This window comes from Theropithecus gelada, chromosome 5 (assembly GCF_003255815.1).
Source record: "Theropithecus gelada isolate Dixy chromosome 5, Tgel_1.0, whole genome shotgun sequence".
Classification (NCBI taxonomy): Eukaryota; Metazoa; Chordata; class Mammalia; order Primates; family Cercopithecidae; genus Theropithecus; species Theropithecus gelada.
The window spans coordinates 171,475,779-171,499,979 of NC_037672.1; the positions used below are offsets into that span (position 1 = coordinate 171,475,779).

The following is a 24,201-nucleotide window of genomic DNA, read 5'->3' on the forward strand; positions in this document are numbered from 1 at the left end:
AAAAAAAAAAAAAAAAAAAAAAAAAAAAAAAAAAAGTGGGTGGCACCTTCCCTTTGAATCTTCTTCCTCCTGCTCCAGCCACATAAGAAGTGCTTCCTTCCCCTTCACATTCCACTATGATTGTAAGTTTCCTGAGGCCCCCCAGAAGCAGAAGCCTGTGTGGCCTGTAGAATCATGAACCAATTAATCCTCTTTTCTTTATAAATTACCCAGTCTCAGGTAATTCTTTATAGCAATGTGAAAATGGACTAAAACAAGTCCAGAGAAATAGATGACTTGCGTATTTCTCACGTAATCCTTCATAAATAAGTTTACTTTTGCACCAACTTTTGATAGGATTATTGAATAGCAATAATTTTGGATCATATTCCTTAACAAGTACATTGAGTGAACTGTATTATCGATGGCAGTATATGCTGTGGTTGAGAGGCCTGCCAAGGTGTGTACCTTTACCTCAGTCTACATGGAGGTGGTCAAAAGGATTCTCCTGTGACCAATAAATTCCTGCTACAGCCTATAGACAACAATATATTAATGGGCAAAGATACATTGATGTGGCTAGCTAAATTATAACCCAGATGACTATTAATCAATGGATTCTAGAAATGGAAATTTAAATGTATTTATAAACAGCATAGTTTAAACTTAAGAAAAAGAAATTGATTAAATCAGAACCTGGAGTTTGAATCACAAAATCTCATCTACACCTACATGTAGGAACTCTATAAGGTAAATTTCCAGGGATCCTTTAGAGAAGTAGTTTGTCAATTCTCTTCTCAATCCAAACTTGCTTTTTATTTGAGGAAAAGGTATAATAAAATATGGTAGTGTATGCTTTTGATGAGCTAAAATAGCCCTTTGAATAGGGTAATTTGTTCTTCTTTTAATAACATTCAATCCCGGTGGATTGCCCTAGTTCCTCAGAAATGTCAAGTAAACTGTGACGAATAATTTTGGCTGTGCAATAGGCAAGTGATAGAAGCCAACAGATAAATGCTTTTTCTCTGGATAAGCTGAAAATGTCTCTGCTTGTGTTATGCCTTGTTTTCCGAGGTTTTAATTTCAGATCTCATTGACTATTCATTTAATCATTCATTTTAAAAATACAAATTTGTAGTACCCTTAATCGTACATTTCTCCTTAGTGCAAGAACCTGCATAAGAATTTTACATTTGGTAACAGGAAAAAGTAATATTAATCTCAAAAGCATTTCAAACTTCATTAAGACCTAAAGCCGGAGATCAAGGAATCTGAACCAAAGGAAATAATATATAATGTTTTAAAAACAGGTGTTGAAGTGGAATGAAGCTGATACTGAAAAGGCAAGAAGAGGTAACTTGAGGACTACTTTCCCAGAGAACGAATAACTAAGCAATGAAACATACAGCCCAGGATATTGTGTTTCGACATTCTAACATTTATCATCCTGGAGGGTGACTCACAACAGTACTGCTGGTGGAACGTTCATGATGATTATCATACTCATAATCCTTAGTAAATGAATGATGCTTCTAACACAATATTTATTTTTCACATAAGGGATTTTTGTTTTGTTTTGTTTTTGTGAAAGGATTTTGCTCTGTCACCCAGGCTGAAGTGCAGTGGTGCAGTCATAACTCACTGCAGTTTCGAGGTCCTGGGCTCAAGCAATTCTCCTGCCTCAGCCTCCCAAGCAGCTAGGACTATAGGTGTTTGTTACCACACTTTGCTAATTAAAAAAAAATGTGAAGACAGAGTCTCACCATATTGCTCAGGCTAGCCTTGAACTCCTGGCCTCAAGCGATCCTCCCACCTCAGCCTCCCAAAGTGCTGAGATTACATGTGTGAGGCACTCATGCAATGGTTTTTACTTCATGAGATAAAATATAACAGAGAGTCACATAATAACAGAACTTCATTGTTTCCAAAGAGGTAAATTTAACCAACACTTCAGTCACCAGACAAAGAAAGTACAACCAAAAAGGCTAAAGAATTTTGAAAAGTCACAGTTATCTCTGACTCCCACTTCAGTAACTGGAGTTTTACCATCATTTTTTCTGTAGTATGTAGCTCTTTTTCTAATGTTTAACACTTAGGAGAAATTGTCAAACCTAGATGTCACTGAAAATGCTGCATGCTGCATATACACCATGGAATACTATGCAGCCATAAAAAAGGATGAGTTCATGTCCTTTGTAGGGACATGGATGCAGCTGGAAACCATCATTCTCAGCAAACTACCACAAGAACAGAAAACCAAATACTGCATGTTCTCACTCATAGGTGGGAATTGAACAATGAGATCACTTGGACACAGGAAGGGGAACATCACACAATGGGTCCTATTATGGGGAGTGGGGAGAGGGGAGCGATAGCATTAGGAGATATACCTAATGTAAATGACGAGTTAATGGGTGCAGCACACCAACATGGCACATGTATACATATGTAACAAATCTGCACGTTGTGCACATGTACCCTAGAACTTAAAGTATAACTAAAAAAAAAAAAAAAAAAAAAGAAACAAGAAAATGCTGCATGCTGTTAGACTTCCTGGCATTTCTTATTACCTTTTTTTTTTTTTTAGAACGACTCAGGTTAAATCATATTTGTGACCTCTCTCTTCTGCATTTTTGTAGTGAAGGTTTTGTGTTTCTATAACATCATATTTTATGGTAATCATATAAATTCCTATTCCCTTTTCTTCTGGAGTTTAAGAGTTTCATTTAAAACTTCAAGTAGGTATCATGAAGACAGATAAAGCCTGTAAAGGTGTTTGTTTTACACTGATTTTGGGGCAACGTGTTTTCTTTCACTGGCGAGGTGGTAGTTTTACATCCACTTTTGTCTTTTGGGGGCTCATGGTATGATTCTAGCATATATATGAATGTGGTGGATGATTTTATTTACATAAAGTAGTCTCCACATTGAATACATATCTTTGTTTTTAAACTTAGTTTGATGTCAAAGCTGTGGTATTATGCCATTTTAAAAAGGTTTAAAGTTTATGATTTGACCATATATTTTTCCCTAGTTGTTCTATCGGATTTAAGAATTGATGTAGTAACCCTGTCTCTATCTCAAGTACAGAGAAAATGCTTGATAATCATTAATCTTTCAGCTTGATGGCATCTAATAATTCTAGCAAAGTCGGTCCTAAGTAGGTCCTTGATGGAATCTAATAAGTCTAGTAAAGGAGGTCCTAAGATGAAATGTAGAACTAGTGATATCCATCAATCTCTATCCTTCTTATCATAGAACTCACCCATTTTTTTAGGACTTTTTTATTTAAAAAACGGATAATTTTTTTTATCAGTAATAAAATTGGATGGTATTCATATACATTATATCTTGTGATAAGGGTATGACTAAATAATTATTTCATTTTCTGGGCATTTTTTCTTTTTTTTCCATTTTCCTAAATGAATGTATATGGAATTATATTAGTTACTATGATCCATGAACATTTAAAAAATTTAATTGAATATATTGCTTACATCAAGCATTGTATCATAAAGCTAAATTTATTACACATTCTGTCACAGTAATAAATTTAAAATGAACCCACTTGGATCATGTTTGTACTGAACTTGATTGAAGTAATACTGATTAGATACATTTTCAGCAAATATTAAAATGTTATATTTAAATGGTTTAGCCGGGTGCGGTGGCTCAAGCCTGTAATCCCAGCACTTTGGGAGGCCAAGACGGGCGGATCACGAGGTCAGGAGATCAAGACCATCCTGGCGAACACGGTGAAACCCCGTCTCTACTAAAAAATACAAAAAACTAGCTGGGCGAGGTGGCGGGCGCCTGTAGTCCCAGCTACTTGGGAGGCTGAGGCAGGAGAATGGCGTAAACCCGGGAGGCGGAGCTTGCAGTGAGCTGAGATCCGGCCACTGCACTCCAGCCTGGGTGACAGAGCGAGACTCCGTCTCAAAAATAAATAAATAAATAAATAAAATAAAATAAAATAAAATAAAAGGTTTAGACCAAAACATTACTGACAATAATAACTATTAATTGCTATATTAATAGGAAAACCTCATTACTATGTAACTCTCCTAACCCTATTATGTTATCACTAACACAATTTACTCTCCTTTAATATTTAAAAGTATTTTTTTGAGAAGAATAAGAATGTATATTTGCTAATTAGCTATGAACAAACAGTGAATAGAAATCCTTCATTTTTCTTCCCATTTCCTATCTTTTTATTGTAATCAACCTCACATAAATATCTGTGTGCCAACACAATTGTGGTGTTCAAAAAATGTATCAGTTCAACTTGTATTTTCTAATACTTATAATCACTTTTAAAATTGGTGTCTTTATGAAGAATGAAAACTTAATATAATATAAAAGCTATCATTATTATTTTTCTTATTTTTTATTTTTTATTATTTTTTTGAGATGGAGTCTTGCTCTGTCACCCAGGCTGGAGTGCAGTGGCACAATCTCGGCTCACTGCAACCTCTGCCTCCTGGATTTAAGTGATTCTAGTGCCTCAGCCTCCAGAGTAGCTGGGATTACAGGTGCCCGCCACCACGCCCAGCTAATTTTTGTATTTTTTAGTAGAGAGAGGTTTTTGCCATGTTGGCCAGGCTGGTCTCAAACTCCTAGCCTCAAATGATCCACCCTCTTCTGCTTCCCAAAGTGCTGGGATTACAGGCTTGAGCCACTGCACGCAGACACCACCTCTCAAAATGAGGACAATTTCACAGAGAACTTCAAAGGGGAAAAATGAGTGGAATTGAGAGAGGTAAAAGGTTCTAAGTAATCGTTGACCATAAACAGCTTTTGGTGAAGAATTTGCAATCTCAATAGGCTACCAGCTTCTTCTGAGTTTCTGTAAAATATTTCATCAAAAAGCCATATTTGAAATTTCAAGTGCTCCTCTTTTTTTAATGCTTAGTAGCTCTGTTTTCAATGAGATGGCCATAGTGATGGGAGCAGAGAAATCCACATAGAATCTCCCTGGGATTATTCTCTACTTCTTTCCTATCCCTTCCTCCCCTCTTGTTTTTCTGAGCATTTACTGACAAGCCAGAGTGTGGTCTAAGAAAGGAGACAGAAAACTTAAACAAATAATTGCCCCGAGGTAGATAAGATTATTTACAATTCCTTTTTCCCTTCTTCCGCTCCAAGGCTTCCCTGTGGGTGGAGCACACTCTTCCACCCCACTGACTTTCAGTTTGGCCATGAGACTTGGTGTAATTTATGGAATAAGAACAGAAGCGACTGTGTGTCAATTCTGAGCAAAAGCTTGCATGTTTCTGCTTGCCTTCTTGCTCTCCAGCACTCCTCCATGGAAAGATCATCTTACAGGTCCCTGCAGCCCCAAAATGAGGAGACACAGGGAGCAGATCTGAAACCCACTCCACAGCCTAGATCCATGCTCACTTGAACAGTCAATCTCAGGGCAAGCCCAGAAGAGACACAGGCACCTTGCAGTCCTGTGAGCAAGAAGAAATGTTGTAAACCATTGAGATTTGGGAGTTGTCATGCAGAATAATTGTGATGCAACTGGATCATCAGCCCCAAGTGCCAAGAATGTCATAATATTAATATATTGTGTTAAGAGCTAGGGTTTGGATAAACTTGAATCTAGAGATTCCCCACCCTGCCAAATTTCTATCTGCGTACGTGAATGTGTGCATTGTGTATGGTGTGTGTGTGTGTGTGTGTGCACCTGTCTGACATGCTATGTTCAAAAATCTCTGATATGACAATAAGTTTAAAAGACTAAAATAAGGTATGCATAGTGACACTTGTGTACTTCTGCAGATGATATGAAGCATAAAACGTGCACCAGACCTGGTCCTTAGCCAGTCTCTACAAAACAGGATGAAAAACAAATGATGAGGGTAGATCTCTAACAGGAATTAATTGATTGTTGAAATCATAAAAGAAAGGGTAAGGTGTATATAATATTGCTGTATAGCCAAGATTTCTCCAAAGTTCCCTAATGCGGATTCCTTCTAGTACTCAGTGTTTACAAATTAAAATTATGTTTTGTCTCTTCTACTGATTTTCTCTATTCTTACCCATCCCCATACTTAATTCCTTCACTGCCAAGGTCTTAACTGAATATTGAAATTACATTTATACTAAAAAATAATTGAAATATTATTACTATCCCCTCTTTCACCCCTGATGAAATGAATCCTCCTAAGAAGGACTAGCTTTCCATATCTAAAAAAAGATTACAGAATGCTGAGATCTCAAAGAATTCAGGAGTAAAGTTCTGGGGTGAGTGGATCTTGCCTTTAACCAAACTATCTAATATATTCTGTGTACTGGTAGGGCTAGCCCTGGGGGAGGAACAGAGAGAGAAGATATTCAGCTGTAGGAAGAAGGCCAAGCACAAATACATCTTCTTTCCCTGTCTTTCCAGGCTTTCTTCCACCAGAAAAATCACCTCTAGTCCACTTCTCAATTCATTTGTAGTTTATTCCCTAAAGTCTGAGGGCTGGGTGTTGTTGGTCAGAACTTTGGAAGTTCTTAGTTTTTGACAATTCCATGTGATTGTCTTGTAAATGTGTCCAAGTTAACATGTTTTAGAAAAGAACTCACAATTAACCTTTCCCCCAACCTTCCCTATTAGTAACTATCATCTCTACTTGCCTAGTTACTTACTTGAATGCCACTCCTGCATTTCTCTGAATCTTCCGTGCTCAATTCATAAGCAAATCCTGTCTGTTTTACCTCCAAATCTATTTTTTCAAAAACATTTACTTCTTTCTAAAGCCATCTGCTACTCTCTATCTCTGTTGCTACCAATCTTGCCAGACCATCATCTGCTGTGGACCACAATAGCTTGCTTGGTGGACTCCTTGCTCCCACTCTACCTCTTCTATCTGGTCTTCACACAGAAGTCAGTGTAATTGCCCCCCTTATTAAAATTCATCAGTGGCCCATTGCTGCGCCCAAATTAAACCCAATCATTATGAAGCCCTATGAGGTCTTCCTTGATAGGAGCCATGGTCATCGCCATCTTTTCTCACTCTGCCCCAAGCACATGGTGTAAGAAAGCGCTCCTAAAGTTACACAACCTTGAAAATTTGCTTGGAATAGAATGTGTATATCACCATCTTATGGCCACCTGATACAGACACTGCAAAAATGTGAAAGAGTTCAAGTTTCAAGGAATCAGTCACAGGCGTGTTCTTGCTTTGAGAGACTACATGCTTGATTTATCATGACATTGTAGAGGCTGACACAATAGAAAATATCAGAGAGGAATATCAGCTCTGTAGTTCTCTAGAAGCTGGCTATAGTACATTCTTTGAGATTTCATTCTCTGAGTCTTACTTAAGCAATTTCTAAGCTCGTTCTTATCTTACAGGAGATGCATTGACACAGAGCCTAGACAAAACACTAGGCAAAGATCACAAATTAATGATTTATTGTTTCACTCTCCGATGTTTGATAGTCAGTTTTCCTGAATGTTACTTTGTGTTTCTACTTCCTCGAAACTGTCAGTAGGTAAATTCTGGGTGATTTAGTGGCAAGACTTTCAGACTTCTGAGGGTTCTTTTGTGAGACTGAGAGCAGAAGATCTTAAGGTGCATGGTCTCACACATGTGCTTCTAAACGCAAGTTGTAACGCCCTCACCTCCTGTCTCTCTGGCCCAATAAAGTCACAGAATCAGAATTGCATTTTTAAAGAGATTTTCTACTCTTTTGAATGTCTCATCCAACAGATTAATTCTTGTTGTTTATCCTGGGTCCTTGGGGTCTGCCCTGCTAAAATTGAATGTAAGTAATTCATTATGCTAAACCTTTTATTCCTGACTTATCCTGAAACCTTTTATTCCTGACTTATCCTGAATTCTAAGATGATACAGTCAACTTCTTTTAAGGTATCACTTTCTCAATCAATTCTTTTTGTGGGTCAGAGTCACAACTGTCATCACGTTTTTAGGTGTCATTGTCTCTATGATCAGAGAGATGGAGAGGTTTTGTACACGTGTACGTGTATAGTTGAACTCATGGCGGAAAATTTGTTTCTTCTCTAAGGTCTTGTGGAAATTAAAGCCTTTTAAAAATATCTCCTATTTCTTGAGAAAAAACTATGAAGCAGTCCTAGTCATTCTTCTTTTTTTAAAGTTGTGCCTCAATTCTGTGTTTTTAATTTATTGCTTGCTTTATCTCTGCAGCCTCTACTCACATTTCCATACAGTCCCAATTCTAGCTTACTCTGTATATAAGCGTCTTTCTGTCCTGTCTTGTAGAAGCCACAGATTCTCTTTTTTCTGACTGACAGCATACAGACAAATGAGCTTTCATTTCTGTTTAGCTCATAAAGATCAGTGAGTAAACTGGCGATTTCCTTTACAAATTAACCATGACATTTCCACTATTACCCAGATATTACTCTTGCAACATTTATTCTTATGTAAATAAGTATTGAGTCTTACTAGTTTACATTTATAAACAGATTTATAATTTTCACATGAACAATATTTTAGAAAACACTAATTGATGCTAACAGTTTTGAAAATACAATTACTTGCTAATAAAAGTAGACATTATTTTGAAAGATAACCATTAAATTTTAGTGAGGCAGATCGTGTTAATATCATATTTTAATGATTAAATCCTATTTTCAATTTTTATTTATATAGGCATTTCAATCTAATAAATTGAATCACGGAATGAATTAGTAGAAAGGACTAAGGGAGCCATGACAACAGATTTATAATTTACTTGGTGTGGCAAGAAGATAGCATCAAATGCACACAAAAAAAGTTAATGTGATTTTATTGCACAGAAGTACTTCATTTCAATGAAAGTAATAGTAAAGGTTTTTGGAAGCTATGCAGAATTACTTAATTTAGATGATAGAAACTTCTTCTTAGACATCATTTTAGGGGAAGAAAATAATTTTCTATTTCTATGCAGCTAAATAAATGAAAAGAGTTTTATTTCAGTATATCTTATGCAAAGCAATATTGGGTCTTCTACGAACCTCACAGAGGGAACAATTTTATTTTAATTCTGGCAGCTCAGCATGGATGAAAATCGTGGAATTAGATAAGGTCTCCTTCCTATTGACTTACGGTTACTTAAAAGCAACAGGGAGAAAAAAAACCCACAAAAATAATATATACCATATTTGGCTCAGGATGCAGCACTATGGGCACTCTGATAAAATACTTGTAGTATAATTGGTATATGTCTTCTGGAAATAAATTTGGCAATATATATGAATGCATACAGCTATCATTGCAATTCTGTTTATAAGAATATATGCTAAGAACATAACAAAAATATGTGTAAAGCTATGTGTGTGTATGTGTTTGTGTCTATATATAGATATATATGTATGTTTACATAAAATGTGTATATATAAATATAGATGATATATGTGATATGTATAGACACAGGTACACACACACATATATACTCATATATATAACATTTATTATATAAATATTTATTATAATATCAGTCCTAAGAGTGACTAAGTAAATTATGGCATATCCATACAATGGAGTACTATGCCACCATTTAAAATTACCATGTAGATTCAACTTAAATGTTTAATATATTTCTAAATATTTTAAAACCTATTGATACAAATAATTCCATAGTGTATAAGAGCATTATCGATATTTAAATAATTGAGAATAATAACACAAAATGTGAATAGCGGATATCACTGGTTTGCAGAATTTTTTTCATTTATTTCTGTTTTACGTGTTTTCTGCTTTGGTTATACATTACTTTGAACACCAGTCATGCCATTGAAATGCCATTGAAAAATATCTGACCAAAGCTGACAATGATATCTTTGCAAGATTACAAGTGTGTGTGCAAAGATGTGTGTGCTCATTCGGTGCACTTACCTTTGGCAAGGAAGCTCGTGATCCTGAGCTCTGTGTCGTCATCGTCAGCACAGTGGTTATCCCCAGAGCTACCCTGGCCGGTGCCGCATCCATGTTGATCCAGAACGAAACCCAGGATAGAATAACGATCAGGAGACTGGGAATGTACATCTGGATCAGATAGTATCCCATTTGTCGCTCCAGATGGAATCGCACTTCTATACACGTAAACTTTCCTAATTGATCGTAAGGCAAATACAGCAATTAGCACAAATAGGTCTTTGTTATGGCATCAAGTATCACAATTTCTTTTCTTTTCTTTTCTTTTTTTTTTTTTTTTTGAGACAGGTTCTCACTCTGTCCCCCAGGCTGGAGTGAAGTGGACTGATCTCAGCTCACTGTAGCCTGCGCCCCCTGGGTTCAAGACTTTCTCCTGCCTCAGTCTCCCCAGTAGCTGGGATTACAGGCATGCACCACCAAACCCGGCTGATTTTTTTTGTTTTGTAGAAATGTGGTTTCACCATGTTGGTCAGGCTGGTGTCGAATTCCTGACCTCAGGTCATCTGCCCACCTCAGCTTCCCAAAGTATTGGGATTACATGTGTGAGCCACTGCTCCTGACCTCACAATTTCATTTTGATAAGGTTTCTGTCATAAAACTTTCCATGATAATGAAAAGAGACTCATATTGATTCCTGAAAAAATATTTCTCACTGTTGCATCAAGAAGCAATGTAGTAAGAGAATATACTCTTGTAGGAAATAGCAGTAAACTTTATTACTTCCGACTTGAAAAGCGCTTTACACTTGTCAAATTATCCAAAGATTTATTATTTCACTTGATTATGACAATTGCTTCTGGGGCAGACAGGAGAAACAGATACTTATTATATAAAGATCTTCTTTACTCATTGACTGTTTCTGATGCTTTGAGTGCTTCTTTAAAGCCAGGTGCTATTTGTTCCAGAAGCCTTTCTATTTTCTTTAAAGTAAGTGCCAGAGGATAAATAAAATTGAACATGAATGATTCCTTGAATAATAAAGCAAACAAGTAGGAAAATATATGCTATTTCCCATTAATACTTTTGAAAATAAAAGCACACTTACTAAAGACAAGTGGGATCCATTTGTAGTAGATACGTATGCTTTTGTGTCTCTATTATTTACCTCTATTTTGGTGAGCAATACGTGGAGTTGTAAATGATGGTTTAATAAACATTAAGTTGATATTTTTTGTTTGTGTCCTGGTTCTACTCCCTACTCTATTGATATTGATTTATACTACTCTATGTTCTCTCTCCTTTATAAAAATTGTTCTTCTAAATCACCAAGTTCTTGGTTTAATTGTTTTTATTTGAATTATTTTAAGAAGGATGAGGTCAGAAAGTTATTCTGCTCTTTAAGTAGCATTCTGTTAGTTATCATGAAAGAAAGATGTTAAAGAGCAATTGCTGTCCTATCGCTAGGTAGGACTCAGTGCGAGGGACTTGGGCCATGCGTGGTTGCACAGGTGAGGTAAGGGCACTATATCTGGATGAACCCATGCATGTGTTTCCAGAGCTTAAGTCTCAACAAAAGTTCACAAAGTCTGGGAAACGTAGGTTCCACTCTTAGGCGAATAGTAATCAGAAACATATGTGCAAACCATACATGATCCTTTTATCAATTTGTCAAATATATACAAAATGCCTAAAGATTCCTGAAACATATGAAAATACTTTAGATTTTAAAGTGCTATTAAATATAAAGATTTAAATTTTTCTATGAAAAATAATGAAATGGAATAACACAACAATAACTGATTCAGGTGATTCTCAAGGAAAAAAATAAGCTCCATTGTGTTTTTATTTAAAAAGAGTGTTTTTCAAAGTTCAGAATCACTAATCATCAAAAAAATGCAAATCAAAACTACAATAAGTACAATCCCAGCACTTTGGGAGGCCGAGGCGAGCGGATCACGAGGTCAGGAGATCAAGACCATCCTCGCTAACACGGTGAAACCCCGTCTTTACTAAAAATACAAAAAAAAAAAAAAAAAAATTAGCCGGGCGCCTGTAATCCCAGCTACTCGGGAGGCTGAGGCAGGAGAATGGCGTGAACCCGGGAGGTGGAGCTTGCAGGGAGCCTAGATCGCGCCACTGCACTCCAGCCTGGGCAACAGAGCAAGACTCCGTCTCAAAAAAAAAACCAATAAGATATTCTCTCACCCTAATAAAATAACTACTATCAGAAAGACAGAAAACAACAAATGTTGATGAGGAAGGGGAGAAAGGGGTGTACTTGTACACCATTGGTGGGAATACAGATTAGTCCAGCTACCAGAGAAAAGAGTATAGGAGTTCCTTTAAAAAGTAAAAGTAAAGATACCATATGCAATACTGGGAATATATCCAAAAAAAAGAAAATCAGTGTATTGAAGAGATACCTGTTCATTGCATGTTTGCTGAAGCCCTATTCACAATAGCTAAGATAGGGAACCAACCCAAATGTCCCTCAGTGGAAGAATGGATGAAGAAAATGTAGTATATATACACAACGGAATATTATTCAAACAAAAAAGAATGACATTCTATCATTTGCAGCAACATGGATAAAACTAGATGATAAGCCAGGCATAGAAAGACAATATCATATGTTCTCATGCATATGTGGGAGCTAAAATAATTGACTTCATTGTTGTAGTAAAGAGAATAGTGGTTTTGAGAGGCTGAGAAGAAGGCAGGTGAAGAGGTTGGTGAGTGGGTTTAAAATACACTTAGAATGAGTAAGTTCTAGTGTTCAATAGCATAATGAGGATAACTACAGTTAACAATAATTTGTTGCACATTTCAAAATAGAAAGAAGAAAAGATTTGGAATGTTTTCAGCACAAAGAATTGATAAATATGTGAGGTGATAGGTATCCCAGTTACCGAGATTTGATCATTACAGATTTCATGTTTGTATTAAAATATCACATGTACCTCCAAAAACATGTACAGCTATTATGGATCTATAAAAATTAAAAAATGTTTTTATAATATTGCTGGGAAAGAAAATAAAGGGATATACACATGAACACAAATATACACCATTGCTTGTATATAAATAAATATACTTAGTGTATGTGGATCTGAAGAGATAAAAGAACAAGTTGGACAAAATATCCATCACTTATGCATGGCAGCAGACCCCAGAAATATAGTGATCAACAGAATCAGTGTAATACAAACTTAAGACAGTGAAAGAAATATGCAATAAATAAATAAACATAAAATTGAATGATATAATTTCAGATGGTGAAAGCAGAATTTGGGCGTTTAACACTTATTGTGACATATGGATGTTTCAAGAGTTGGCATTTGAATAACCCTGAAGGAAGTGGGAGTATTAGACCTGGAACAATTTTGGAAAGAACTTTACATGCAGAAGGAAGAGCAAGAGCAAAGGCCCTGAGACAGAGATGAGTTTGGAGTATATAAGCAAGCAAGTCATTGTGGCAGGGTACTACGGAGCAAGGGGAAGAGAGATAAAAGATTTTGGAGAAATTACTAGCAGGAGACAGATAACAGGATGCGGTAGCATATAACTAATAAATACTTCGGGATAGTGAAAATACAACTGAATAAATCCTCTAATTTTGTGCAATTAATTTGTATATGAAAACATTTTTAACTTAAGTGTATTTCATTTTATGGGAGGAAAGGGTATTTTATAAATTTGGTCTTAGGTAACCTAGTATTGTTGTTTGTTGTATTTTCACAAGTAACATAAAAGACATATGTGGAATCTAGGCCTATTATTGGAAAACAAAAGAAGATTCTTGTGCATTGTAAAAGCAAATATGAAATGGAGTCTGGGATCTGAAGCAAATTAATCACATACTTGAATGAGGACTCTATGAGATGCTTTCATTCTCTACGTAATTTGGACAAGTTATTCTGCTTCTGGACAGTACAGTGCTTCTAGAATGTAAAGTTGTAAGGTCTCTATGATATCTCCCAAGATGTCCCATTCCTTGCTTACGGTAGGCATTCATAAATGTAAGTTCTTTTCTTTTAAGCTGTAATAGCTCATTTGATAACTCGAGGAAGTATGCAAACTTCCTTTACACTAAGGAAGCGTCTCGAGTCCCTCTGTCATAAAACTTCATCCCTAGTTGATGTTTACAACTTCACCTCTTGTTCTGGGTTAAATGGTATCTCCCTAAGATTCATGTCCACCCAGAACCTGTGAATGTGAACTGACTTGAAAATAAAGGATTTGCAGATACAATCAAGTTAAAATGAAATTGTCCTGGATAAGAGGGGGTCCCAAATCCAACATTACTGACGTCCTTATAGAAAGAGGGAAATTTGGACACAGAAACATAGACACATGGGGGAATCCCACGTGACTCTGGAGGCAGAGACTGAAATGATGCCTCTGCAAGCTGAGAAACAAGGTTTTCCAGAAATAGGTAGTCAGGAAGAGACAGGGAAAAACTCTTCCCTAAAGCTTTGAGGGAAAGCATGGCCCTGCTGACACCTTGAATGTTGGATTCCTAGCCTCCAGAACTGTGAGAGAACACACTTCTGTTAAGTCACCGTTTGTGATAGGCTGTTACGGCAGCGCAAGGAAACTAATATACCTCCGTAAGTCAACTCTAGGGGAGTTTTAGCATCTGTCTAAGGGAACTGAGCAAGGACAGTGCCATTGACTTGCCTGCTCTCTATCTTTGTGTGGACATATTAAACTTGAACTCCCTAATAAGTTAGATATCAGCTTCGTCTCTGAGTGAAAAGGAAAACAGTGGTGACTTTTTGATCAGATATTGTGAATTTGCTAAGGAGATAAGAGAGACTAGGGACTTTGTATAGTGAAAGGTCAGAGCACAGTTCTGGAAAATGCTGAGTCCACGATGAATCATAGTTACTGTAATGAAATGATAAGAACAGCAGCTGATGCTAGTGCGAGGCCATGTAGTCACCACAATGGAATGATGCCTCAATCATTCAGAGAATGGAATTCTCTGAATTCCATTACTTTCTAACTGAATGCATACATTCTAACTGTATAGTTAGAATATTTCTTATGGAAATAGCCCATGTTAATTAAAGCAACTGAACAGATTTTGCCGATGTGCAGATACCACATTGAGTCTCTAAATTCTTAGTGTTGATAACTATATCTGATATTTATCTCAAGTGTCTTAGTGTGAATAGTAGGTGCTTAGGTAAAAGTAACACTGAAATGCATGAAAATATGACAAAGGGAGAAGTTAGGCAACAAAGCTTTTCTTTTTTTTTAGCGGAAACAGTGTTTACTGTCCAAGAAAGGTCAAAAACATATTTTATTGCTCACAGAAATTAAAGGAATAGTTTTGGAAACATTATTACTATGTAATCATGAGCTTTTCATTGAAAATTTATTTAAAGATAATTGAACACCAAGCATTACTTTGGTCCATACAGACCAATTATTTAACAATATCTAATGAATCAAAGTATTGATAAGTTTCAAATGCATCCATTTTCTGCTATATGCCTATGAAAAACGATGATCTAAGAAGAGTTAAATAACTTAGCATTATAATGAAGAAACGTCTGGATATCATAAAACCACAAGCAGTCAGTGTAAAGAACACTACTCAACCCCTACCTGTATTGTAATGTTTAGTGCAGTATCGTAAGTCTTTTTCTTCTTTCAACAGAAACTGGGGCAAAGTGAGTCCTTCTGCCACTTGTACCGGTGCCTCATCTTGCCATTCAAAAATGAGATCATTCATTGTGTACCCAACTAGGCAAAACATAATAAAAACGTGAATAGTCTAAAAAGGGTATTCAAAGAAAAGAAATACAAATTACTTTATAGTCACATAGGATGAGAAGACCAAACAGTGTCATCTTATAGTAACTCTATGGATGAAGCTATTCATTGCCCAATTCCATTTCATAAATGTCTGTGGAATCTATTCATGTGGAACTCCCACCAAATAATATGAGAAAACAAAGTGGACTTATTAAAAGTATACCATGGCGTGTTGAAACTTGAAGGGACATGCATATACATTCTTTCTTTGGGATGGGTATCTACTGGATTAATTTGGTAATTTTTATTTTGATTTCATTCTATCTGCTTTCTCCTTACTTTGAAATTATTCAGGACTTTCTCAACAAAAACTGAAATTGTCACTTGTTACAAAATGGCCTTTTTTTTTTTTTTTTTTTTTGTGAGATGGGGTCTTGCTCTGTCACCCAGGCTGGAGTGCAGTGGCATGATCTCTGCTCACTGCAGCCTCTGCCTCCTGGGTTCAAGTGATTCTTCTGCCTCAGTCTCCCAAGTAGCTGGGACTACAGGCACATGCCACCACACCCTGTTAATTTTTGTATTTTTCGTAGAGACAGGGTTTTACCATATTGGCCAGGCTGCTCTCAAACTTCTGATCTCGTGATCTGCCTGCCTTGGCCTCCCAAAGTGCTGGGATTACAGGCATCAGCCACCGTGCGCAGCCAGAAAAATGACTTAAATTTAGTGTAAGAATAAATGTCAGAAATCTCTTAATTATATACAGATTGTTCAAGGATTTAGGCATGTTAATTTTACTTCTGTTGTGTTTCGAACCTCTCCAGAGTTGCATGTAGATAGCATTTATTTCTGGGCACTTAAACCCAATTAGAAAATATCTACAAAGTGAAAGTGGAGAGGAAATGGAAATTTACGTTTTCGTGAAGATTTTGATACACATTTCATCATTTAATGATTCACCAATTTCTTACATTAATTTGAATTAAGCATTTAATTCAAAGAGAGGGGAGCATTCATTATTGATATATATGGACTTTAAAAATTTCCATCCTTTATCAATAAAGAAAACAAAGTGGACTCATTAAAAGTATACCATGACATGTCAAAACTTGAAGGGACATGCCATGGTATACTATTTATAAATAGTCAAGGTTTGGGCCAGACAAGTTATATTTTTATCATGGAAAAATTTCAACTCCTTAAGCCATAATGTTGAATAGAATTGGAGTATTTTCTTTAGAATTTCTTGAACAGGCAAATAAAAGTTTATTATAGAATGCATGTATTTTCTTTTCTCTTTGGAACATCTACACCAGTATATTACTGGCAGCTGTTGTATTTTAAAAAAAGTATATTTTCACTATCATAAAGGATTCTCTTTTCCCCCCTCATGAAAATAAATAACAACTTGGGGGAAAAAAACACACACAAAGAAAATGACTTAAACTGTAACATCTGTGGGGGGAAAGTACTACCACATAATACCTCCTTGATTTAATCATTAAACATGGGACAGTTTGTGGAGGTGGAAACCCTTGCACATAATATCAGTGAATTCAGCACAGAATTGATTAATGGATTTTGTAATATGTCAGCAGCCTTTAGTAAACTAACATTTCCTATTTCTATATGGGAGGTATCTAAGAACTGCAGAATTTTATCTTTTCCTTCCCTCTGAGTGAGAAGCTGTTGAAATGTATGTTTAAAGACTACTGCAGAAAATGAGTCAAAGTGAATGGGACCTGTGGGGCAGAACTGTTGTTACTTTGATCAATGAGTTTCTTGATACACAACTACCACAGAGGTAGAAAGAGAGAGGAGGCATGGTGTGGCCTCTGAACTAAGTCAAATGGTTGACATGTTAAAAGTAGTTGGATGCAGTGGCTCACGTCCGTAATCCCAGCACTTTGGAAGGCCGAGGCAGGCCAATCACCTGAAGTCAGGAGTTTGAGACCAGCCTGGCCAACTTGGTGAAAGCCCGTCTCTACTAAGAAACACAAAAATTAGCCGGACGTGGTGGTGGGCACCTTTATTCCCAGCCACTTGGGAGGCTGAGGCAGGGGAATAATTTGAACCTGGGAGGTGGAGGTTGCAGTGAGCCAAGATCGACCATTGCACTCCAACCTGGGCAACAGAGTAAGACCCTGTCTCGAAAAAAGGAAAAGGCAGAAGCTCCAGGTCTGTGAAGCAGCACAGAAGGGAAATGGTCCCAAACAAATTCTCCTGGAAACAAGCTTGTATTGTAGGGAAGAGGCTATATGAGTGACTGGAAACAATTGGCATGGAGTAGGTTAGGCTGAGTAGAACACTGAGTAGGGAAAGAAACTCATCACCCTCTACCCTCCCCAATACCTGGGAAAAACTCTCCCAGACACAGTGAAATCTGATCCAACTGTGGTGGTAGTGACTGGAGCCAGATGCCCTACCACACTTGACCCTTAGGTATACTTCACAGCACCCATGCCACAGGCAGTGGAGATGGTAGTAGCAAGAGCGTCACTGACCAGATCTCTTTGGACTGTATGTGATTCTGCTGCTGAAGTTTTCAGCGGAAGTGTCGTCAGTGTGATGGCTCATTGTGGAGCAAGCGCTATTTGGTAGAGTTTGTGAAGTCACTGAGATTGAAGGAAGCATGCATCTACATCTGAATTTTGACTCTAGAACAGATGTGAGAACCTGAAGGACTGTCCCCTAGGCTGATGGATTTAACACGGCAGGGACTTAATACTTGCTTATACTAGAATACATTTATTTCATTGACTCCTGCAATTAGTAATGATTTGATTGGTAATAATAGAAAGCTTTCACTTTCATTCATAAGTCCTTTAATATGTCCATTACAAATACCATTTGACTGAGAAAGTAGATGCACATTTCTCAAAGATTTAAGGATACTAAAATAGGCACCAATTCTACCTCCTGCCAGATAAGACAGGTTTCTCATTCTTCCACACCTATAATCACTGAAGACAAAATATGTTTGATTGTGTCCCAATTTAGACAGATGAATGGAAAAATGACCTGAAACTTCATTTTGTTTTTATATTCTAAAATTTTCTCAAGGTGTTCTGTGAAATGAAACTAGCTTTATGAAATTCCTTCAAAGACAAGCTTTATTTAGTTGCTAATACAGTTTATAGACAGTATATGCAGCTCGCTTTTGTTTCAAATAGTCATCCACATTAGTTTAGGTATGTGTATTTCATAATCACACTATACTACTTCATTATGGTTCAAAAAGTACTTAAGTTTGAAACCGGAAGGAAGATAGTAAGAGACCATAGTTAGAAGCAATTTCTTTATTTGAGTAACTTACTGGTTGTTAATGATAACAACTAAGTGGTAATATTGTCTCAACAAACTCTCAGACATAATTTTAAAAAATCAATACTTTTTTACACAATTCAAAATGTTTTAAGATCCTTATGCTGTTGGTTGGTAGATCTTTATACAAGTCTGAGAATGTTAAAGAGAACAGACTGGTTAATGAGATCAAGATTGTGAGCTGAATTACCTTATACCACAGTAAGCTTCCCAATGAATACTAATTTATTCAGGGAACAGACATTAACTCTAACTTCAGTCAACAACCTCGTATGGTAGCTACCATAAAACACGTAAACAAATGGCTCAGTGCAACCAAATGCTTGTTTTATCAAAGAGTTGTTCACCGAGTACCAACTGTATGGAAGGTGTCCTGCTGGCTTCAGGCAATGTGATACATTATTGCCGAGTAAAGAGTAAGTGGCATGGGAGAGGCAGAAAGTGCTGTGTCCTTTTAGCACAGGGTTCTGTGATATCTACCTAGGCCTCATTTGAGCTGGATCTTGAAAACAAGGCAGAGCCTGCATATAAAGTATGCAAAAGGTGAGGCACTTCAGGCTCAAGAAGCAGCAAAATCATTTGAAAGAAACTGTGAACTCCCAAGGTTTATAATAGCAATGGGAACAGCTTCATTTGTCTGGAGCCAGTTTGCATGAAGAAGCATATAAAGTGACAAATAATGTAAGATGATGATAAGTTTAAATTTCCAGTTTAAAAGTTTGATCATTGGAATCTTTTGAGCAAATGGTGAACCACAAAAATTGTAACTGAGTAGCATCACTCTAGCAGGGTTCTTTCATGGAATTCACAAGGTCAAAACTGCTTTCATAATCATTTGCCTTTTTCATTGTGTCAACATTTGCCCTGATGTTGAAAAAACAATGGTGGGTAAAACTTCTAGTGGTTTTGCACAAATAAAGGGGCTGGCACCAAACTGTGCTAGGAGTTACTGTATTTTTACTGCCATATCTTGCAGTAAAAACAATCCCATTTTTATTTATAAATGTCTTTGATCCTTTATGAAACAGTCAATATCTTATAGTAAAAACAATGCCACTTTCAATTCAGAATGTTCTTGATCTTTGATGAAGCACTAAGAATGATCAATTTTATTAAATTTGGACCCTATGTAAGTACCTTTTAATATTCTGTGTGTCAAAATGGGAAGTCTGCACAAAATACTCAGCTGCAGGCTGTAATATGATTCTTTCAAGGAGAATCATTGGTGTCTTTGAGTTGCAAGCCGGAACTAGCTTGGGTTTTTTGTGAAATACTATTTTTTATGTGAAAAAAATGGGTGGAAACTGTGGTTACTGTGCCTAGGTATTTGGCAGACCATTTTCTCAAAGATGAAGGAAGTGAACTTATCTGAACTTGTCATGTTAAGGGAAACAACAGACAGTATTTGCTGTCAATGATAAATTTTGAACTTTCAAGTCAAAATTGGAATTTTGGAGAAATTGTTGTTACACCATGGGCTTGATAGCTTCCCAATACTTAAAGATTTTTTGATGGCCTTGATGGTGACATCAACAAATGTGATATTTTGATGTGTACAATGAAGTGTGTCAGCTGTTTGGAAGATCTAAATAACTCATCAATCTGATATTTTCAAAATGACAAAAACATGTTTAAAAAGCATACACGAAAGACCCATTCAAAGTGCAAGATAGACAAGTTCGTTTTAACTTAAAAGAGTAAGAAGAGTTCATTGATATGGTTTCCAATTCCACATTGCAATTAATCTTTAAGAGACTTAAAGTTTTTTGCCTTCATAAGAAGGCAAAACAAAACCAAACCAAAAAACAAAAACCCTCTCATTCTTCTGCAATGGTCCACAAGGATTATAAGTCAGAGGTAACATTTCAGTAGATAATTTAACCAAAATGGGCACATAATTAACTATGTGTTTACAGGAAAAAAAGGAAAATTTCAAAGTTTTCAGTCTAAGTCACTGACAAGTAGCTATGCAACAATATTTGCTTGTATTTCATACCTCATGACATTAGAGTAGCTTTCTTTGACCATCTAATAAAACACCTTTCCTCTGGTTACTCTACCTTATCTATTTTCTATTTATTTTTTCCATAGTACTTATCCTTACTTAACATTTTATATATATATATATATGTATATATGTGTGTGTGTGTGTATATGTTTATTCATCAGGTTTTGACATTATATATATTCATCAGAGTTTTTATTTTGTTTTCCCACTTTGTCTCTTAGAATTTACTCTTTATAGAAAAAGAAATTTATTCTGTTTTAGTCAGTGGCATATTTTCTATTACCTAAAATAGTACGTGGCCAGCATATAGCAGGTGCTTGAATATTTGAATCAGAAATAGAGAAGATATAAAGGGGAAGGAGGAAGTGTATGTGTGTGTGTGTGTGTGTGTGTGACTTTATTTTGGGTTGCCTTGAATTTGAGATGGTAGCAGAAGATGCAGGTGTTGAGCCTAAGAAGTCGCAACATTGACTTATATATTGAAGGTAGTTGAAATCATGGAACTAGATATTGGAAATGAGTTTAGGATTGAAGATATAAGTTAAGAACCACTATCTACATATGCTAATTAAAATTATTGATTATTTGAAAACATCAGAGAGATAATATATAAATGAAGAGGAAGAGCTATAAAGAATCTTGGAGAACACTTTGGAAGAGAAAAGTGATGACAGGAAAGTAATAATCAAAATAGAAAATCCAAAGAGGTACATTTCAGTTAAATAGAAATAAAAGTATCTAATGGAATTGTCTGATCATAGTATTTTAAGGTGATAAGTTTCCCAAAAGCAGAGGCTGGGAAATCATTTTTCAGGAATGTTATAAGAGACATTCAATGTTTTAGTTAAAACTAACTGGTTTAGTTAAAGTAGATGAACTCTAGCTAAGGCTTTTCCAACCCTTTGGTTTTATAATACACTTAAGTATAGCTTTACAAATCTGTCTAATTAAAATGCACTATAAAATAAAACAATAAGAAGCATTTGGTCCTGTTATAGAAATAGGAAAACTGATCAAAGGAACCAAAGATAAAATTTAGAAAGAAATCTAAGTATGTATACACATTTAATAATTGTACTATTTGCAAGTATCACAGTAAGATAGTGGAATATCAAATGGACCATAGCAATGTGAATATCTGTGTAGCAGCAAAGTAAGATGTAGATATAATCTTGAGAGATGCAGAAAAGGCCTCTGAAGCCTGACTTCTTTATATTTTGCATAAATTGTCAAGTACAAGTGTAATTTTGTTACATGCATAGATTGCTTAGCATTGAAGTCAGGGCTTTTAGAGTATCCATTACCCAAATAATGTATATTATATCCATTAAGGAACTTCTCAGCCTTCCCCTCTTCCCACCCTGTCAGTCTTCTGAGTTTCCACTGTCTATCATTCTACACTCTGTCCATATGTTCTTCAGCACTATTCACAGTAGCAAAGATGTGGATTATTTATGAATATACAAAATGCTCTAGGCTAACCTTGAATGTAAACAGGCTAAATGCCCCACTTAAAAGGCATAGAGTTGTAAGTTGCATTAAAAAAAAAAAAGCAAGACCTAATGGTATGCTGTCTTCAAGAGACCTATCTCACAAATAATAACACTCATAGGCTCAAAATAAAGGGAGGGAGAAAAATTTACCAAGCAAATGGAAGGCAGAAAAAAGGAGGAGTTGCAATCCTAGTTTCAGACAAAACAGATTTCAAACCATTGATCTCCATCAATGGATGACTAGATAAAGAAAATGTGGAATATATACACAATGGAATACTATTCAGCCATAAAAAGAATGAAACTATACCTTTTGCATCAATATAGATGTAACTGGAGGCCATTATCTTAAATAAAACAAGTCAGACAAAGAAGACAAATACTGCATGTTCTCATTTATAAGTGAGAAAAAAACATAATGTGTACACATTGGCTTAGAAATTATTTAAACACCATAACTTTATTTGTATATTTTGTTCTCTGTTAGAAGGGCCTACTTCTTTATTATTTTCAAAACTACCTTTGCCATGTATAGACTTTCATATTTCAGATTAATATCCAATTGAACATCATGTTAGGATTTTCATTTACATTGCATTGAAATTATGGCTCAATTCTGAGAGAATAACATTTTCACAATAATGTATTTAAATAACCTCAGAAATGCACAATGTAGATAAATCATTCAAAATAGAGTCCAAAATCAGACCTATGTGTGGAAATTTGAGGTAAAAATGACACTTTTTGTTTTGTAGTTTTTATTTTTTATTATTATATTTATTTATTCAGTTTTAAATTTTAGGTCTGAGGGCACATTTGAAAGTTTGTTACATATGTAAACACATGTCATAGGGCTTTGCTGTACATATTATGTCATCACCTAGGTATTAAGTCCAGTATCCAATAGTTGTTTTTTCTGCTCCTCTCCCTTCTCCTCCTCTCCCACTTCAAGTAGATGCCACTGTCTGTTGTTCCCTTCCTTGTGTTCATAAGTTCTTATCATTTGGTTCCCATTTATAAGTGAGAACATGAGGTATTTGTTTTTCTCTTCCTGCATTAGTTTGCTAAGGATAATAGCCTCCAGCTCCATCAGTGTTCCCACAAAATACATGATCTTGTTCTTTTTATGATTTCATAGTGTTCCTTGTTGTATATGTACCACATTTTCTTTATCCTTTTATCCAGCCTGTCATGGATAGGCATTTAGGTTGATTTCAAGTGTTTGCTATTGTGAATAGTGCTGCTATGAACATTCACATGCATGTGTCTCTATGGTACAATGATTTATATTCTTCTGAGTATATATCCAGTAATAGGATTGCCAGGTTGAATGGTAGTTCTGCTTTTAGTTCCTTGAGGAATGGCCATACTGCTTTCCACAATGGTTGAACTTATTTACACTCCCACTAACTGTGACTAAGTGTTCCCTTATCTCTGCAACCTCACCAGCATCTGTCATTTCTTGACTTTTTAGTAATAGCCATTTTGACTAGTGTAAGATCGCATCTCATCGTAGTTTTGACTTGCATTTCTCTAATGGTCAGTGATGTTGAACTTTTTTTCATATGAAAAAATGTGCTGGACACTTGTCTTCTTTTGAAAAGTGTCTGTTTATGTCCTTTGCCCACTTCTTAATGGGGTTGTATGTTCTCTTATTGTAAATTTGTTAAAATTCCTTATAGATGTTGGATTTTAGGCCTTTGTCAGATGCACAGTTTGCAAATATTTTCTCCCATTCTGTGGGTTGTCTGTTTACTCTGTTGATAGTCTCTTACTGTGCAGAAACTCTTAAATATAATTA

At 35.9% G+C, this 24,201-nt stretch overlaps 1 protein-coding gene across 2 annotated transcripts in view; it reads right to left on the reverse strand.

Moving 5' to 3' along the window:
* GLRA3 (glycine receptor alpha 3) overlaps positions 1–24,201 on the reverse strand; it is a 175,472-nt gene that overhangs the window by 22,073 nt on the left and 129,198 nt on the right. For both annotated transcript variants that reach the window (XM_025386061.1, XM_025386060.1), the window contains exons 6-7: positions 15,429–15,566; positions 9,834–10,048 (exon numbers count right to left, since the gene is read on the reverse strand). In XM_025386061.1, the coding sequence (XP_025241846.1) occupies positions 9,834–10,048; positions 15,429–15,566 (353 nt within the window). The remainder of the gene's footprint in view (positions 1–9,833; positions 10,049–15,428; positions 15,567–24,201) is intronic.